An 18,139-nucleotide genomic window follows, 5' to 3' on the forward strand; every position below is an offset into this window, starting at 1 on the left:
GTGATCTTGCTTCTTAGAACCCTTTCAAAGATTTTTATGATATGGGATGTTAGTGCTATTGGTCTGTAGTTCTTTGCTGTTGCTTTACTGCCCCCTTTGTGGAGTGGGGCTATGTCTGTTGTTTTTAGTAACTGAGGGACGACCCCCGTGTCCATGCTCCCTCTCCATAGGATGGAAAAGGCTCGTGATAGGGGCTTCTTGCAGTTCTTGATGAACACAGAGTTCCATGAGTCTGGCCCTGGGGCAGAGTGCATGGGCATGTCATTTATCGCCTGTTCGAAGTCATTTGGCGTCAGGATAACATCGGATAGGCTTGTGTTAATCAAATTTTGTGGCTCTCTCATAAAAAATTCATTTTGATCTTCGACTCTCAGTCTGGTTAGCGGCTTGCTAAAAACTGAGTCATATTGGGACTTGAGTAGCTCACTCATTTCCTTGCTGTCATCTGTGTAGGACCCATCTTGTTTAAGTAGGGGCCCAATACTGGGCGTTGTTCTCGATTTTGATTTGGCATAGGAGAAGAAATACTTTGGGTTTCTTTCGATTTCATTTATAGCTTTTAGTTCTTCCCGCGATTCCTGACTCCTAAAGGATTCTTTTAGCTTAAGTTCGATGCTTGCTATTTCTCTGACCAGTGTCTCCCTGCGCATTTCAGATATACTGACCTCTTTTAGCCGCTCTGTTATTCTTTTCCGTCGCCTGTAAAGGGAGCGCCTGTCTCTTTCTATTTTACATCTACTCCTCCTTTTTCTTAGAGGAATAAGCCTTGTGCATACATCGAGTGCCACCGAGTTAATCTGTTCTAGGCATAAGTTTGGGTCTGTGTTGCTTAGTATATCTTCCCAGCTTATATCGGTTAGGACTTGGTTTACTTGGTCCCACTTTATGTTTTTGTTATTGAAGTTGAATTTGGTGAATGCTCCCTCGTGACTAGTCTCATTTTGTCGGTCTGGGGCTCCTCGCATACATGTCTGAACCTCAATTATGTTGTGATCTGAGTATATTGTTTTTGATATGGTGACATTTCTTATCAGATCATCATTGTTAGCGAAGGTGAAGAATTGCACACATGTGCAACATCTGGGTATCTTTATTGTAGACGTTTTGCCATCCAGTGGCTTTATCAATACAAATTCAAGGACATAATGGGAAGACTGTAGAACTAGGTATAAAAAATGAGGTAATCAGTCCATCAGCCTGAGGGCTGAGGGACTGATATAGTTCTACAGTCTTCCCATTATATCCTTGAATCTGCACTGATGAAGCCACTGGATGGCGAAACGTCTACAATAAAGATACCCAGATGTTGCACATGTGTCTAGTCTTCAACCTGCGTGCTCAACCCATTAGTCTCAGACTGCAAACAGTCCTACCTTATTTTGTGTCACCTCAGCGGAGGGCTAAACACGTGGGGATTATACAGAGTCTGTTGGGGGAGTGAAAAGTATTCAGGCTTAGTTCAGATCTAATTCCCTAGATCAAAAGCCCCTCACCAGCATCAAGGAACCTCCCCTGAGGGGCCACAGAAGTCAAATAATGTATTTATGAAAAGATGAGAACACAAGCTGCATAAGCGTCTTATTGGGACAAAGTTTCGTTCAGTTTAGAGTTTGGCAAAGCTTTGTACAAAGCGAAGAAGTGTGCCACTAAAAGCTTGTTTTACAATGTGTGTGCAACCATAGCCTGTCCTGCAAGCAGTAAGCTTGTTTTCCAACGTGTGTGCAACCACAGCCTGTCCTGCAAGCAGTAAGCTTGTTTTGCAATGTGTGTGCAACCACAGCCTGTCCTGCAAGCAGTAAGCTTGTTTTGCAATGTGTGTGCAACCACAGCCTGTCCTGCAAGCAGTAAGCTTGTTTTGCAATGTGTGTGCAACCACAGCCTGTCCTGCAAGCAGTAAGCTTGTTTTGCAACGTGTGCAACCACAGCCTGTCCTGCAAGCAGTAAGCTTGTTTTGCAACGTGTGTGCAACCACAGCCTATCCTGCAAGCAGTAAGCTTGTTTTGCAACGTGTGCAACCACAACCTGTCCTGCAAGCAGTAAGCTTGTTTTGCAACGTGTGCAACCACAACCTGTCCTGCAAGCAGTAAGCTTGTTTTGTATTACAACCTAGGATTTCAAATGGCCTGTTATCCCAGGTGTAATGGGAGCAAATAAACACAGTAGAAAAAGTTTAGACTTATATTATCCTTCACCAATTATAACAGCAATATGTACACTATGTACAGTGATAAATATAGTGCACTCCACGGTAAGCAAGGCAGAAATAGAAGCCACAAGATAGCAGACCGTGCTTCAACCAGCTCTAGAGTGGGAATGACAAGGGCAGACAGGAGAGCGGTATCCACATAACCTCTGCGATTGTCAATCCCACCTTCTTATTGGCTAGAACCTGGTCACTATTTGAACGATGGGGCCCCATCATCAACTCTTAGCAACCTGGTTCGCTGGTTGGGGGAGATAGCCTGTAAATGAGGGTGTGTCCATGCGCCGAATAAAGGTTACGTACTCTTTGCATGCCACATTTTGCAACGTGTGCAACCACAACCTGTCCTGCAAGCAGTAAGCTTGTTTTGCAACGTGTGGGCAACCGCTGTCCGTCCTGCAAGTAGCAGAGCGAGAGAAAGCCCTTGTGGCTTAGCGCTTCTTTTTTATTATAATACAATAATATATAATAATATCACAGAGGTCACAACTGGTCTCTCTCACGCACTTACTGGGTATAATTACATCTCAAGAGATGTACCTGGTAATCATAACCATAACTTTTAAAGTGGTGGAGGGGTAAGCCAGTGGTTTAGTTTAAGTTTAATATGTTTATTATGCACCTCATACCCATCCTGTGGGCGGTAGTCAAAAGATTACAGAGGAAGGCCTTGGTCAGATGACCAGAAGTTCCAGCTACGGGTCATGGTAGAGTTATGATTGAAAGAATTAAAAGTAAGACGGAGAGCAGGATCGCAGATGAAGGAGACTAAGAAGGGTAGGGGAAGTGTAGTCCAAGTGTTCACTAAGACCCACGTCAGGAAACACTTGTCCTTTTTTCTGACAAACGTTAACCTAACCGTACCTGGTCCGTATCTGTCCTGGAAGCCACTCTGGTGATAGTTGAGATCCCGCTGTTGCCAAGCCATGGGAGTACACGGGTCACCCATGTCCAGCGCCCGACTCGATGACGCCATCCTGCAAACACACACACACACACACACGTTAATAAGTCTATTTATGTACAGGTATACGTAAGTACAATTATCAAACAATGTAAATTACCTAGGAAAACATCCCCAAAAAAGTCAAAGTGACTTATTTCCATTGGGGTCCTTGTAATATCTTATTATTTAAACCTTAAAAGCCAAAACAGTGTTATGGTTGTATTAACGTTGCTAGAATTACCCACAATATGTAAAGGAAAAGAACACAAGTGCAACTAATGTAACATTTTATTGTGTCAACGTTTCGCTCTCCAGGAACTTCGTCAAGCTGTTATAAACAATACATGGACACAGAGGCATAGACATGATAGGCATCGAGTAAGGTGTAGTAGCTGTAACACTAGTGAGGAGGAGGAGGAGGAGGAGGAGGAGGAGGAGGTGGTGGTGGTGGTGGTACTATCTCCACTAGTATTACAACTGCTACACTAAGACCCAAGACAACACTTTAATGATGATAGGATAACCCAAAAAGTCCGAAAAAGTTGCATCAGTGAAATGGGTACTTGGGTGTTAGTTGACATGACTCAAGAAATCGTAATGACACGATTGCAAACAAACCATACCCCCGGCCGGGATTGAACCCGCGGTCATAGAGTCTCAAAACTCCAGCCCGTCGCGTTAGCCACTAGACCAGCTAGCCACAATAAGATTCATCCAACTAGGCATATTTCTACACAATAGGAAGGTTAGCACAGGCACCACTGTGGTGTAGAAATATGCCTAGTTGGATGAATCTTATTGTGGCTAGCTGGTCTAGTGGCTAACGCGACGGGCTGGAGTTTTGAGACTCTATGACCGCGGGTTCAATCCCGGCCGGGGGTATGGTGTGTTAGTTGACGTGTGTGGGTCGCATCCTGGGACATACTTGACCTAATCTCCGGGAAATCCTCTGCACAATAAGCGGCTTTCCATATATTATCACTGATGTCAACTATGGTCTGCATACCTTGTACATGTACTTTGTTAACATTTATATTATTTGTTATCAGTTTTAAACAATTACATGGTTATTTTCACGTTTTCCGTGTCACTGAGCCCGGTCGCGATGGATGTGTTAGGCTACCTCGCGTGTGGTGTTAGAAGCCTCTTACTCGGTGGCGGCTCAGTTGAAAGACGGCGGGAGGATTCCCTCTCTTCTGACGGTCGTCCCTCTCCCGGTGCCCAGGGTTCACTTTACACGTTGGCTGTGTCCAGGAAGAGAGTGCCTCCAGGCGGTTCCTACGATCACCTCACTGCCGGTGCCAAGGGCGCATCCTTGATACTATCGACTCACGAGCAAGAACTCCTTGATCTGGATGAGGACTAACAAACTTACACTAAACATTGACAAAACCTACTTCATTCAGTTTGGTAACAGAGCTACAGATGTCCCTCTTAACATAATGATAAACGGATCACCTATCACAAAACTAACAGAGGGAAAATTCTTAGGAAACCACCTTGATAACAGACTCAAATTTCATACACATATACAACAAATTTCTAAGAAAATTTCCAAGACTGTAGGCATACTATCGAAGATACGGTACTATGTTCCACAGTCAGCCCTCCTGGCCCTATATCACTCTCTTATTTACCCCTATCTCACCTATGGAATTTGTGCATGGGGCTCAACAACAATTAACCATCTCAGACCACTAATTACTCAACAAAAGGCTGCAGTTAGAATAACAAATTCTCACTACAGGCAGCACACTCCACCAATATTCAATACACTAAACCTACTCACCATACAAAACATCCATACTTATTACTGCACCTATTACATACATAGAACACTTAACTCTGATATTAACCCTCCCCTCAAACATCTCCTTGCCAATCTCAACAGAACACATGACCATAACACAAGGCACAGATCACTCTTTGATGTTCCTCCTGTCCATCTCACACTATGCAAAAACTCAATGCACATAAAAGGCCCTAAAATCTGGAATTCATTACCTGTAAATATAAAAGAAACACTACCTGTTTATAAATTCAAGTCTCTTCTCAAAGATCACTTACTCACCCAAAACCAAATAAATACTGAATAACTGAACCTTATAAATTGTATATCTTAAATGTTTCTCACAATTATATCACATAAATGTTAAACCTAAAACCCAATCTAACTTTATTATTTTTTAAATACACTACCTAACAGAATACTCCATACGACTGAATGTACAACAATGCAAGCAACCATATGACCTGTCTTTGTAATACTCACTTGTGCTTTATAGTAATCTGTTTACATTAATGTTTTATCACTGATTTCTTCATTGCTTAGTTAATCTTAAGTTAATTTTAAGCCAGCCCGTAATGCTATGCATAGTATAAGTGGCTTTGGCATACTGCTCTTATCTGTATTTTTTTGTACCTCTGTATGTGTGCTCAAATTGGAAATAAATAAATAAATAAATAAATAAAAAGGCGTGGTTGCTGTCTTCCTGTCGGAGTCGAGGAAGAGGGGCTCCAGTCGATCATGCGAGTTATACACACCTTCAGCTCTCCTAGCAGCGACCCTGCGGCTGTCAAAACCATTTTGCTGCACAGTTCGGTTGCACAAGCTCGGAATATTGCTTCCATGCTTAAGCAGAGGCTACACGCAACTATACTGTGCATCGACCCGTCTCAAATCATTAAATCCACTGTGAAAGACTCGGTAATCCTAGCTAAATCAATATTTACACTCGCGATAAAATTCGAAAACACAATAATATATTTAGAGGATTTACGCGCATGGGCCAGGCTACCTCAAAACAGAATGGCTTACACCGCCTTACTGGAAGCGTTACGATGCTGCTGGAATACATCACAGGCCGGTCTTTCACATGTTGTTTTAATAGGATCAACTACAACTATTGATAACCTTAACCAAGACTTGCTGAGATATTTCAAGCGTATACTTCGTCTTCCCCAGTAAAGAAAATGATTCTTATATGTCGCTTCTTTGCCGTCAGATTTCGTTTATTTTTCATATATTTTACCTTATTCCTACTATAAGGTATTAAAAGGACCCCAATTGGGATAAGTGGCTGACATTTTTTGGGTCATCCTGGGTAATCTACACTTACGTTACTATGCAATAGACAACCCAGTAAGTGTCCGGGGCCCAAGACTGTTCACCTGCCTCCCAGCATACATAAAGGGGATTACCAATAGACCCCTGGCTGTCTTCAAGAAGGCGCTGGACGGACACCTAAAGTCAGTACCTAATTAACCGGGCTGTGGTTCCTACGTCAGTTTACGTGCGGCCAGCAGTAACAGCCTGGGTGGAAATGTTGGCATTTTTACTTACACCTGCTGTCCCTGTTCACCTAGCAGTAAGTAGGTACCTGTGTATTACTCACCTTACACCTGCTGTCCCTGTTCACCTAGCAGTAAGTAGGTACCTGTGTATTACTCACCTTACACCTGCTGTCCCTGTTCACCTAGCAGTAAGTAGGTACCTGTGTATTACTCACCTTACACCTGCTGTCCCTGTTCACCTAGCAGTAAGTAGGTACCTGTGTATTACTCACCTTGGTATAAACCTTGGTAATAAATACCGACAAGTTGGTTTAGAAAGACACGTAAGCAAACACTATATAATGTCTTTCTACCTCTGTATGTTAGAAGTGATCAAGGTCCCAGGACCGAAACGTTTTCTAATAAATATGTCATAGTGTTTGCTTACGTGTCTTTCTAAACCATTACTCACCTTACACCTACTGTCCCTGTTCACCTAGCAGTAAATAGGCACCTGAGTCGACTGGTGTGGGTGGCATCCTTAATAAATGTTTGATGACAATTGTGTTGTAGAGGTGTGAGCTCACACCTCTACAACACAACTGTCATCAAAGATTTGTTAAGTTATACCATGAATTAAGGAAAGATCCTGGACTTCACCTTTACGAAACAAAGCAAATGCGATAATAATTATGGACAAGGTAGATTATAGTGGAAAAATGAATGTGTTATTAGAAGACGGGGGAACTTACGTGACCCTTAGGATCAAGACCCATGTCAGGACACGGGTCTTGATCTAAGAAATCAGTATGTAACATGTGCTGTACTTTAATCCTGATCTATGAACTGAACATAAACACTCCAGGCTGAGGGACTGACTATCTCTCACTCATCTTCCACAAATTCTCCGCATTGGACTGAAGAAGCCATTGGATGGCGAAACGTTTCCAGAATAAAGATTATGAAGTATTGCACAAGGGTAAAACTGATCAATTTTTCGGTTTTCTACCGAAGTATTAAATGTTTGCCTTCAGTAACTGTGGAGTTACTATCCCGTGTTCCGTAGCTCCATCACTAGCTCACTCACCTCACACACACTGGGGTACGGGGATCGATCCCGGGTACGGGGATCGATCCCTGGTACGGTTGGAAACAGGAGGTGTTTCCTTAAGACACCTGCTGTCCATGTTCACCTAGCAGTAAAATGGGTACCTGGGTGTCATGGAAATAAATGGTATAAAATACCGACACAATGGCAATATAAACACAAATGCAGTATAATGTGATCCTTTATTGACTACGTTTCGCCCACACAGTGGGCTTTTTCAAGTCACAAACAGAACTACCTGGGGTGTTGTTGTTGTTAAAGATTCGCCGGTATTTTCCCGGCCCGGGCCCTTCCAAGTGGTGGCCCGGCACTGGCTCCCTGTCTAGGGAGTGTCTGAGACCTAAGTCTCCCATGGGAGGAGGCACAAGTACCCCCCTCATCTTGTAAGGTACAAACTCGGGCTCTGGCACCAACCGTGCCCTAGAAGGGCAATGCTACCCAAGTTTTTAGACTCTATAGCCCCACTCGGTACATCATCAGATGCAGCATTCTTCACCTGACCTCAGCCGGACTATAAATACTCGCGTTCCTTCCACCCCAGGTAGTTCTGTTTGTGACTTGAAAAAGCCCACTGTGTGGGCGAAACGTAGTCAATAAAGGATCACATTATACTGCATTTGTGTTTATATTGCCACCTGGGTGTCAGTCGACTGGTGTGTGTCGCATCCTGGGACAAAACTGACCTAATTTGTGGGAAATGCTCAGCATAACAAGGGGCTTTCTATATAGTAGTATGTCATTGATGTCAACTATGGTCTGTATACCTTGTACATGTACTGATATTATTATTATTATTATTATTATCATACAAGAATTACCATGTATTAGGATGCTCTATCCCACACATAAGATGAACAGAATTCACGAAGATTTCTTCATGACCGGTTGATTAATTTGTTAGGTTTAAAGCAAGGAAATAAGTCACTTTTGACTTATTTCCTTGTTTTAAATCTAACTTAACACTAGTAACTTAACACTATGTATGATAACTAAACTGAATGTATTATAAGAACATAAGAACATAAGAAAGGAGGAACACTGCAGGAGGCCTGCTGGCCCATACTAGGCAGGTCCTTTACAATTCATCCCACTAACAAAACATTTGCCCAACCCAATTTTCAATGCCACCCAAGAAATAAGCTCTGATGTGAAAGTCTCACTCAAATCCAACCCCTCCCACTCATGTACTTATCCAACCTAAATTTGAAACTACCCAAAGTCCCAGCCTCAATAACCCAACTAGGTAGACTGTTCCACTCATCTACTACCCTATTTCTAAACCAATACTTTCCTATGTCCTTTCTAAATCTAAACTTATCTAATTTAAATCCATTACTGCGGGTTCTCTCTTGGAGAGACATCCTCAAGACCTTATTAATATCCCCTTTATTAATACCTATCTTCCACTTATACACTTCGATCAGGTCTCCCCTCATTCTTCGTCTAACAAGTGAATGTAACTTAAGAGTCTTCAATCTTTCTTCATAAGGAAGATTTCTAATGCTATGTATTAATTTAGTCATGTTGAAGATTGAGACACTTATGCAGCATATGGAATAAAGATTTCCATATGCTGCATAAGTGTCTCAATCTTCAACTTGTCGGTTTTTCAAACCATTCATCACAACTGTCGGACACTGCAGCATCATGGGATCTTGTTACAAAGAATTCTTCAACACTTGTTCAACCTTTGGACGAAGACCTACTTCGACTAGTGGATGGTACCACTATGACCCCGCCTCCATCTGCTTCACGTCACCTCACTACAGTATATAAGCCACGTCTACGGCCCTAGGCTGTACATTCTACAAGATTGATGGACTGAACACATCGACTCCAGGTTGAGGGACTGATTACCTCATTCTCCTCCTCTCCTTACGCCTTCCTCTTTGTATTGGACTGATGAAGCCACTGTGTGGCGAAACGTTTCCTGAATAATTTAGTCATCCTACGCTGAATGTTTTCTAACGAATTTATGTCCATTTTGTAATATGGAGACCAGAACTGAGCTGCATAATCTAGGTGAGGCCTTACTAATGATGTATAAAGCTGCAGTATGACCTCTGGACTTCTGTTGCTTACACTTCTTGATATAAATCCCAGTAATCTATTTGCCTTATTACGTACGCTTAGGCATTGCTGTCTTGGTTTAAGGTTGCTGCTCACCATAACCCCCAAGTCCTTTTCGCAATCTGTATGGCTAAGTTCTACATCATTTAACTTATAAGTACTAGGGTTATGGGCACTCCCAAGCTTCAGAACCTTGCATTTATCTACATTGAACTGCATCTGCCAATTTTCTGACCAAGAATAGAGTTTGTTTAAATCCTCCTGAAGTTCCATAACATCTACGTTTGAATCAATTATCCTACCTATCTTTGTGTCATCGGCGAATTTGCTCACATCACTAGTAATTCCCTCATCAAGATCATTGATATATATTATAAACAACAACGGGCCCAAGACTGATCCCTGTGGAACGCCACTTGTTACAGATCCCCACTCGGATTTAACCCCATTTATGGACACTCTCTGCTTCCTGTCAGTGAGCCATGACTCGATCCACGAGAGGACTTTTCCCCCAATGCCATGAGCTGCCACTTTCTTTAACAGTCTATGGTGCGGAACTCTATCAAAAGCCTTACTAAAATCTAAGTAAATAATATCAAATTCTTTATTGTGGTCAACAGCCTCAAAAGCTTTACTGAAGAAAGTTAATAAATTAGTTAGACAAGACCGGCCTCTTGTGAATCCATGCTGAGTATCATTAATCAAGCTATGCTTATCGAGATGGCTTCTTATAATCTCAGCTATAATTGACTCTAGTAATTTGCCTACAATTGAGGTCAGGCTTATTGGGCGGTAATTTGACGGTAACGACTTGTCCCCTGTTTTAAAAATAGGAATTACATTAGCCATCTTCCACATATCAGACACTACACCTGTTTGAAGAGATAAATTAAAAATATTAGTTAATGGTTCACAGAGTTCCATTTTGCATTCCTTAAGAACCCTTGAAAAAACCTCATCAGGACCCGGCGACTTATTTTGCTTCAGTCTGTCTGCTTCACAACCATCTCACTAGTGACTGTGATGTTACATAATTTATCTTCTTCTAGCCCACTGTAAAAATTAATTACTGGAATATTGTTAGTGTCTTCCTGTGTAAAAACTGAGAGAAAATAATTATTTAAAATCAAGCACATTTCATTCTCTTTGTCAGTAAGGTGCCCATAGTTATTTTTAAGGGGACCTATCTTATCTCTAACTTTTGTTCTATAGACCTTGGAAAAAACTTTTTGGGTTAGTTTTAGAATCCCTAGCAACTTTAATTTCATAGTCCCTTTTAGCTTTTCTTATCCCCTTTTTAATGTCCCTCTTAATGTCAATATACTGATTCATAAGATGACCCTCACCTCTTTTGATAAGCCTATAAATTCCTTTCTTATGCCCTAGTAGATATTTGAGCCTATTATTCATCCATTTTGGGTCATTTCTATTTGATCTAATTTCTTTATATGGGATAAACGCGTGTGTGTATGTGTGTGTATGTGTGTGTATGTGTATGTGTATGTGTATGTGTGTGTGTGTGTGTGTGTGTGTGTGTGTGTGTGTGTGTGTGTGTGTGTGTGTGTGTGTGTGTGTACCAAAACAATAAGCCAAGTTTAAATGTAACCTATATACTACTAGTCAAGAATCCTTTGAACTTAAAGGTGTGTATTAAAGTAATCTGTGAGTTTATATAACCTCGTGTTAGTAGTGACAAAACAAGTTTATCAAGGGAGGTGTGTGGGTACTACGCAGCAGCTGACAAGTTTATCAAGGGAAGGGTGTGGGTACTACGCAGCAGCTGACAAGTTTATCAAGGGAGGTGTGTGGGTACTACGCAGCCGCTGACAAGTTTATCAAGGGAGGTGTGTGGGTACTACGCAGCAGCTGACAAGTTTATCAAGGGAGGTGTGTGGGTACTACGCAGCAGCTGACAAGTTTATCAAGGGAGGTGTGTGGGTACTACGCAGCCGCTGACAATTTTATCATGGGAGTTGTGTGGGTACTACGAAGCAGCTGACAAATTTATCAAGGGAGGGGTGTGGGTACTACGCAGCAGCTGACAAATTTATCAAGGGAGGGGTGTGGGTACTACGCAGCAGCTGACAAATTTATCAAGGGAGGGGTGTGGGTACTACGCAGCAGCTGACAAATTTATCAAGGGAGGGGTGTGGGTACTACGCAGCAGCTGACAAATTTATCAAGGGAGGGGTGTGGGTACTACGCAGCAGCTGACAAGTTTATCAAGGGAAGGGTGTGGGTACTACGCAGCAGCTGACAAGTTTATCAAGGGAAGGGTGTGGGTACTACGCAGCAGCTGACAAGTTTATCAAGGGAAGGGTGTGGGTACTACGCAGCCGCTGACAAGTTTATCAAGGGAGGTGTGTGGGTACTACGCAGCAGCTGACAAGTTTATCAAGGCAGGGGTGTGGGTACTACGCAGCAGCTGACAAGTTTATCAAGGCAGGGGTGTGGGTACTACGCAGCCGCTGACAAGTTTATCAAGGGAGGTGTGTGGGTACTACGCAGCAGCTGACAAGTTTATCAAGGGAGGTGTGTGGGTACTACGCAGCCGCTGACAAGTTTATCAAGGGAGGGGTGTGGGTACTACGCAGCCGCTGACAAGTTTATCAAGGGAGGTGTGTGGGTACTACGCAGCCGCTGACAAGTTTATCAAGGGAGGTGTGTGGGTACTACGCAGCAGCTGACAAGTTTATCAAGGGAGGTGTGTGGGTACTACGCAGCAGCTGACAAGTTTATCAAGGGAGGTGTGTGGGTACTACGCAGCAGCTGACAAGTTTATCAAGGGAAGGGTGTGGGTACTACGCAGCCGCTGACAAGTTTATCAAGGGAAGGGTGTGGGTACTACGCGGCAGCTGACAAATTTATCAAGGGAGGGGTGTGGGTACTACGCAGCAGCTGACAAGTTTATCAAGGGAAGGGTGTGGGTACTACGCAGCCGCTGACAAGTTTATCAAGGGAAGGGTGTGGGTACTACGCAGCAGCTGACAAGTATAGCGACACATACCAAGATCCACTTCAATCTTACATGATATATACAATGACGTGATAAATTAAGACACATGTGCAACACTTGAGTATTTTTACTGAGGAAACGTTTCGCCACACAGTGGCTTCATCAGTCCAATACAAAGAAGAACGGCTCAAGATCAGCAGGAGTTTGAGGTAATCAGTCGGACTGATTTTATCGACTAGGCTGAGGGAATGATTACGGCGGGATGGAAGGCATTCAGGCTTAATTCAGTGAACTGGAGCACTGATCCAATTCCCTAGATCAAGGAACCTCCCCTGAGGGAAAGAGGGAGTAATTACCTCAAACTCCCTCTGATCTTCAATTATGCTTCCTTATATTTTACTGATAAAGCCACTGTGTGGCGAAACGTTTTCTTAATGAAGGTACCCAAATACACAAATAACCCGCACATAGAAGAGAGGAGCTTACGACGACGTTTCGGTATGACTTTGTAAATGGTCCAAGTCGGGTCGAAACATCGTCGTAAGCTCCTCTCCTATGTGCGGGTTATTTGTGTATCGTTCCAGTCACGGTATTGTGCCTTTTTTTTGTTAGATACCCAAATGTTGCAAATGTGCCTAATTTATTAACCTGTCGGTTCTCTGAACCATATATCAACATACACATTTTGGGGTGTACAAGTCAGTGTATATACACCGAGACTGAACTTGACTGACTTACCATACCACGGGCGGGATAGAACCCGCGGTCAGAGAGTCTCAAAACTCCAGACCGTCGCGTTAGCCACTGGACCAGCTAGCCACAATAAGATTCATCCAACTAGGTATATTTCTACACCATAGGAAGGTTAGCATAGCATGGAAGCCGGTGTTCAGTCCTTAGTCTTTATAAATCTCAGGTATTAAAACTAACTGCTCTCAGGTAACAAGAAAGCGGGGAGAGGAGAGAGACACAAAGAATAGCACCAGAGAGGAATGTCTTAATCTAGCAGCGGAGCGCTGGATGACCAAGATGAAGGTAGCAATAGTCAGGCTGGGGACAGATGGTAGGCGCAGGAGTTCACTTAACTGTCTTAGTTAGAATGACCCATATTAAAACATTTCTTTTAGTAGTTATGTGCGTTGTGCATACCTACTGAAGTCTTCGATTGTCTCACAAAATTTCAGACTTGTGGTGTAGAGTTGTAAGGGGCAACGGAGGTGTACTTGGCAGTTCCACTGCAGAGTCGAGGTTGGAGTTCTTTGTCGAGCTTGGTATTCTTGCTCGTTGAAGTGAAAAATTGTAGGTTTTCACAGGTGAGGCTGAGAGTGTGGTTGTCATCTTCAATTTCTTCAGAGGTGTAAGAGTCTTGATCTTAAGGCAGTGTTGCTGTGGTTATGGGGATGAAAGAAGATAGGGCAGGTTTAGTGGCTTGGGCTTTTTGAGAGGCGGCAGCTGGTAGGTTTGGAGTGGCTTGGGCAGCAGTGCTGGAGGATCTGCTGGAAGGGTGATAACTCCTGCATTGGGGAAAATTTTCAGTATGTCTATGGATGGTGCTGTATCAGGAAACTTGAAGCTAGGCAGGTTGTTGAGGAGAAAGTTTATTAATGAGAGAGAAGAAGGTCCCAGGGAAGAGCAGGTTTTTATGTAAGTATTAATCATATAGTACATGATCTTTATGGGAGCTCCGTTTAGGAGTGCAGGAAGAGTACTGATCGCAGAGAACAATTACTGCTTAATTTGAGACTCTTCTGAGTATTAGTCTGGAGTGGAGAGATGGCAGCACTCGGCGGAGACAAGATTCTTTTGAAGATTAAGACGTGCAACAGTTGGGTATCTTTATTGATGAAACGTTTCGCCTCCACAGTAGGCTTCTTCAGTCAAATACAAAGGGAGCAGTAATAATGATGGGTATCAATAAAGATACCCAACTGTTGCACATGTGTCAGTCTTCAACTGATCGGTATTTTATATCATTTTCCACAAAGATTTTGTTTCTCAAGCTTCTTATTTATGATTTTTGTCCTGAGTGGACATTTGGCTACGAGAGTGTAATGGTCACTCACGGTTGAGACATTTTGCCTGAGTGGTTATACCTTTGATGAGTTTCGAGTTTTTCTACTCCCGGAGCCTAGCCATGGGCCAGGCTGGCTCGTCTGGTGTTTGCCTGGTCAACTAGGCTGTTGCTGCTGGCGGTCCGCTGGCCCACATATCCATCATAGCCTGGTTGATCTGGCACCTGATGAAAATACTTGTCTAGTTTCCTCTTGAAGACTTCTACACTTGTTCCAGCAGTGTTTCTGATATCTTTTGGTAAGATGTTGAATAATCTGGGGTCACAGATGTTGATACAATGTACCCACGGCGCCCCTGCTTTTCACTAGATTTATTTTTCACTTCCTCTCATATCTCTCGCTCAAGTATGTTGCTATAGCAATATGCACATTTGGGACAAGGCCCTTAAGTAGTTTACAATATATTATCATTGATCTCTCCTCCTCTCCAATGAGTACAATGTCCTTCGTTGCTACAGTTGGAACAATATTCATTCAGCTGAGTCTTTAGCAAGATGTGTATAAAGAGTAGCAGTTCCAGCACGAGGTAGTGTGGTAGTAGCGCTCTGGTTCGATATCCCTGGGGTTAATCAGAGTTCGATATCCCTGGGGTTAATCAGAGTTCGATATCCCTGGGGTTAATCAGAGTTCGATATCCCTGGGGTTAGTCAGAGTCTGAGGTTTGAGAGGCCATGGAGATCTCTGTAAAGCTGATCTTGAGTACTGAGGAGGCAGTGGCCCAGTCAATTTGGCTTTTGATAAGTCGCTTCAGTTCGCCTACGAATTTTCTGATGATGTCGCGATGCCGAAGCTGGAGAAGGAACTACTTCGAAGTCACGGTCTTTCAATATGTTCATTGCAGAGGTTGTAAGGATCTTGTCGCACTCATGAGCACTTGAAGCGGTTATCAATGAAGGAGTCCTTAGTGCTGAAGATATTGATTCCTTCACGTACGTCCTTAATTCTGATGAAATTTTTTAACAAGCATCCTTAGGGCTGAGAAGATTAGTTTTACGTGCAGTAGGATCGCCCTTAGTGCTGAAGATATTAGACTGTTTTACGTGCAGCAGAGTCGTCAGGAGAGCTGCCAAGGTTGTCTTTGATGAGTCAGAGATTGCCACACTTTGTGGGGAATGCGCATACAGTGAGCCAGCATCCTTGGTTCCTGAGTCCAGTGTTGATGCCTGTGAATGTGCGGATCATGCCTGAGGCATAGGCAGTACATACATGTACATATAGGTTTGCCAGGACGGGTCCTAGCCCGGTCTTCTCCATGTAGTGACCCGGTATATAAGAACTCCTATATACAAGGATCAGATGAGGTGCAGCAGTTTAAGTTACATCACAGGTGAGCGGGACTCACTCGTGGAAGCAGGTCATGTCCAAGTGTTGAACCACAGCTTAGCAAATAAGTTAAAGGAGATATCTTGACAATGCTTGTATAAACCCCACTGTAACTTGGGTAGACTTGAGAATAGTTTGGACGAACTTTCAGTTAGGGTTTGGATTTATGAAGGACCTGCCTGGTATGGGCCGGTAGGCCTGTTGACGTATTCTTTCATGATCTTACACCTGGAAAATTGCTTTCTACTACTTTCATAATATAGTCACCACTAGATGTATATCACTGTGCTACATATTATACAAAATGGTACATCTCTGTATACATACACTGTTTACTGTATTTCCTGTTTATGAATTATTCTTAATGTCAGTTTACGTTAATTACCAATTTGCAGTTGACAGGCCTGAGATCAACAAATTGCCATCGTGCAGGAAAATGTGCTAATGCTGGTCGAATTACCGACAATATGTAAAGTAAAATGACGCAAGTGCAACTAATGTGACATTTTATTGTGGCAACGTTTCGCTCTCCAGGAGCTTTGTCAAGCCGTTACAGAAAAATGGCATGCAATACCGACAAGAAATACAAATGCAGTATACAGCGATCCTTTACCGACATCGTTGAAATACTGCCATAAAGGATTGCATTTTCTCTTTCCAAAGTACCTACGTAGAGTGGTAGGAAGGGGAGAGTAGTGAGGTAGATGGGGAGCGTTGGACGGTCAGCCGCCGGGAAGTGCACGGGAATTCAGGCTTTTGGGTCAGCCGTCCAGCTGACAGCGCCTACCTCCTCCAGTGTACTGACCCCCACTCCACACACAACCCTCCACCACACAACTCTCGCCGTCCAGCTGACAGCGCCTACCTCCTCCAGTGTACTGACCTCCACTCCACACACAACTCTTCTCCCATACAAGCCACCATACACAACCCCACACTGGGTAGGATTCCATGGATATAAAAACACCAGCTTTCCTGGAACGGTACCTTTGAAACAGCCTTCACAGAAGGAAGACGTTTTAATCTGCCAGAGCTACTGAACCTACAGTGTAATGTTGGACAACATCCACATCGCCTCACTGAAGTCTGCCAGCTCAGGCTGACACTACTGAAGTCTGCCAGCTCAGGCTGACACTACTGAAGTCTGCCAGCTCAGGCTGACACTACTGAAGTCTGCCAGCTCAGGCTGACACTACTGAAGTCTGCCAGCTCAGGCTGACACTACTGAAGTCTGCCAGCTCAGGCTGACACTACTGAAGTCTGCCAGCTCAGGCTGACACTACTGAAGTCTGCCAGCTCAGGCTGACACTACTGAAGTCTGCCAGCTCAGGCTGACACTACTGAAGTCCGCCAGCTCAGGCTGACACTACTGAAGTCTGCCAGCTCAGGCTGACACTACTGAAGTCTGCCAGCTCAGGCTGACACTACTGAAGTCTGCCAGCTCAGGCTGACACTACTGAAGTCTGCCAGCTCAGGCTGACACTACTGAAGTCTGCCAGCTCAGGCTGCCACTACTGAAGTCCGCCAGCTCAGGCTGACACTACTGAAGTTTGCCAGCTCAGGCTGACACTACTGAAGTCCGCCAGCTCAGGCTGACACTACTGAAGTCTGCCAGCTCAGGCTGACACTACTGAAGTCTGCCAGCTCAGGCTGACACAACTGAAGTCTGATAGCTCAGGCTGACACTACTGAAGTCTGCCAGCTCAGACTGACACTAATGAAGTCTGCCAGCTCAGGCTGACACTACTGAAGTCTGCCAGCTCAGGCTGACACTACTGAAGTCTGCCAGCTCAGGCTGACACTACTGAAGTCTGCCAGCTCAGGCTGACACTACTGAAGTCTGCCAGCTCAGGCTGACACTACTGAAGTCTGCCAGCTCAGGCTGACACTACTGAAGTCTGCCAGCTCAGGCTGACACTACTGAAGTCTGCCAGCTCAGGCTGACACTACTGAAGTCTGCCAGCTCAGGCTGACACTACTGAAGTCTGCCAGCTCAGGCTGACACTACTGAAGTCTGCCAGCTCAGGCTGACACTACTGAAGTCTGCCAGCTCAGGCTGACACTACTGAAGTCTGCCAGCTCAGGCTGACACTACTGAAGTCTGCCAGCTCAGGCTGACACTACTGAAGTCTGCCAGCTCAGGCTGACGCTACTGAAGTCTGCCAGCTCAGGCTGACGCTACTGAAGT

At 43.9% G+C, this 18,139-nt stretch overlaps 1 protein-coding gene across 3 annotated transcripts in view; it reads right to left on the reverse strand.

Moving 5' to 3' along the window:
• Positions 1-18,139, reverse strand: part of LOC128703228 (WAS/WASL-interacting protein family member 1-like) — a 214,008-nt gene that overhangs the window by 14,935 nt on the left and 180,934 nt on the right. For all 3 annotated transcript variants that reach the window (XM_070103306.1, XM_070103308.1, XM_070103307.1), the window contains one exon: positions 3,068-3,180. In XM_070103306.1, coding sequence (XP_069959407.1) covers positions 3,068-3,179 — 112 coding nt within the window. In that variant the 5' untranslated portion in view covers position 3,180. The remainder of the gene's footprint in view (positions 1-3,067; positions 3,181-18,139) is intronic.

Source organism: Cherax quadricarinatus, chromosome 85 (genome assembly GCF_038502225.1).
Source record: "Cherax quadricarinatus isolate ZL_2023a chromosome 85, ASM3850222v1, whole genome shotgun sequence".
Taxonomy (NCBI): domain Eukaryota; kingdom Metazoa; phylum Arthropoda; class Malacostraca; order Decapoda; family Parastacidae; genus Cherax; species Cherax quadricarinatus.